At 33.2% G+C, this 2524-nt stretch overlaps 1 protein-coding gene across 1 annotated transcript; it reads left to right on the top strand.

Annotated features, from left to right (window-relative positions):
- Positions 1-1412: 1412 nt before the first annotated feature.
- Positions 1413-1748, top strand: TRIADDRAFT_9561 (uncharacterized protein; the record flags this gene model as incomplete). Its single annotated transcript, XM_002107794.1, has 2 exons — positions 1413-1562; positions 1722-1748. Coding segments are annotated over 2 exons (177 nt in total), but the record flags the coding sequence as incomplete, so codon positions are not given.
- Positions 1749-2524: the final 776 nt, after the last annotated feature.

Genomic DNA, 2524 nt, shown 5'->3' on the forward strand with positions numbered 1-2524 from the left:
TATTATCATTTACTAACATAACTTAGCCTGATGTTGGAAATTGGCGACAAATAGCTGAACCAGACACGCTAAAAACATATTTTGTCACTTAATGCCGTCGATACCACTAGACCGTAAAAAAATTAACCTGTCATGAATTTTGACGTCTGACTTAATAGGATACTTACAGCTGTAGAAACATATATAGACGATGCAATTATTCGGATATTATTGATAAAAAAAGACAAAAAGTCGTGTTAGATTGTGTCAAACGGTGCCCGGTATCAATAGTACTGTAAATCATATGCGAACGATCATCTGCTTCGGGTTGGGCAAATATTTTGATCGAGCAGAAGAGGTAGACATTGTATAATTGTACAAGGGCATTCAGGCATTATAAGTAGGCGATAATACTATATCTACCGTATGCTTTCTTTTGGCAACTTCTTGTGAAGAATAAAAACATAATTTACATTACGTGGTACTGAGTTTTAAAATCGACAAACATGACATCGCGCTAAGGAAAATGTCTAGTCATCTATGATTACAGACAGTAACAACTAAATTTCCAATTCCGAATCGATTATCGAGTTTTAATTATCAGTGGAAGGCCCAATTTCATAATTAATCGACTTTCACACTTTGTGATAGTTCATATACTGGTATAGCGAGTGTAATTGCTTGCTTGCTCGTATACATTAATGGACATAGATTCGCTAACGGTAGAGTATCGAACTAATATAAAGTAGAAAGCGATGAGAATTCATATCAGCAGGTTACTACAAAATTGATTTACTTAGCGACTTGAGATGAAATTAGTGTCTCTACGGAGCAAAGATCGATACTTCGTGCTTTTTCTAAGCCATCCTAAGTAATAAGAGCCTGCGATTATAAAGATAGTTATAATAATGATAATAGAAAATATCTACTTTAAAGGAGAAAGGCAATGATTCAATACTGTTGAATATTTACAGTACAATTTTTTCAGTAATTACAACTGAGCTCAGCAAATCGGTAAAATGATTTCTACAGATATCTCCATGTAGTGTATTGTTGATGATCCTATTGCTAAATAATTCTAGCGTCAATAATATCATTGGAATAGTGGGTAGCATTTCTAGCAGTATAGTGTTAAGCGGTATCTCCTACTCCAGTACTGTAATGCTTTTAAAGATGTTTTGTAGGCTTGCCGCTGTTTACTTTTCTAACCAAGTAGTTGTATTTCATCATTTGACAGTTATTTTTTTGAGGGAATAGCTAACCTTTATTCATTTCATGATATTCGTATTATTTCTCTCGTTCATTGATACATAGCTTTTAATGGATGGCCAACGTCTTTACTACCATCTACTTCTAACCAAATGTTCGGACAAACAAGTTTACCCACTGGCGGTATTCTTCCACGTCAGGACAAAGGCGATACCCATATTCGAAAAAAGAAGAGAAGAATCTTATTTACTAAAAATCAGACAGATCAGTTAGAAAAACGATTTAGACAGCAGAAATATCTATCGGCACCTGAACGGGAACACTTAGCAAATATGATAAAGTTGACTCCAACTCAAGTTAAAATTTGGTTTCAGGTATTAGTTAATCAAGCATTGATTGATATATATTAATGTTGCATGTTTATTCTTATTAAGTCTAAACTTGGTATAGCAACAACTAGGATCCATATTAGTTCACTGCGGTAATAAATGCTTATTTTAACCGGGTCTTTCATTTATCTTTTAATAATATAGAATCATCGTTACAAATGTAAGCGACAAAAGAAAGCTAGCCATAATGGAACCCTTGCTAATGGATACGACGATTGCAATGATGGTTGTATTAGTAATTTATCGTCACCTCAATCACCTAAACGTGTGGCTATTCCATTAATTGTTCACAATGGAGAGACGTTTTTAACATCTAAAAGTGATGGCACTCCTCATCATTCCTACTGATCTTAGAACATATTCATTTCAGGTTGATTATTTTAGTTAAAATTACTGCTACTTTATCGTAAGTTTAAAAGATGTCTATTAGCAAATATTGCAAGTAATGCAGCTTAATTGAAAGTTGAAAACAATTATACTGTAATAATGATGTTACTGTACTAATTTCATGATCAGCTAAATAATATGAGTAACTGTTCAAGAGAAATCTGAAGTTGAGTTTGTTTGGTAGGTGTTTATATACAGGATGATTAACACTATTTAGGGACGATGTTAGTTATCTTTTAGCCACTGTTACCTGTTAATTTATCTGCTCAAAATCGTAGTGGCTAATTTGTGACGAAGAAAGTATCTTTAATTTCTAATCTTAAAGTTTTGATTTATCTGATTATGATATAATTGTCATCTATGTGAGATCAATTGATCGGTAAGCAATGTCAGTGACACTTTTGCAGAGTGCATTAATTTCGGCAAACCTCTTATCTTTATTGGTAACTTTATCCTCGATATCGTCTTTTAATTTACTGAGACTGATTTAAAATTTGCAAATTCATGATCCAAAAGAAACGGGTGCAATCGTAATTCTATCCGAAATTTCGCGTTTATTT

This window comes from Trichoplax adhaerens, genomic scaffold, assembly GCF_000150275.1.
Source record: "Trichoplax adhaerens TRIADscaffold_1 genomic scaffold, whole genome shotgun sequence".
Classification (NCBI taxonomy): domain Eukaryota; kingdom Metazoa; phylum Placozoa; class Uniplacotomia; order Trichoplacea; family Trichoplacidae; genus Trichoplax; species Trichoplax adhaerens.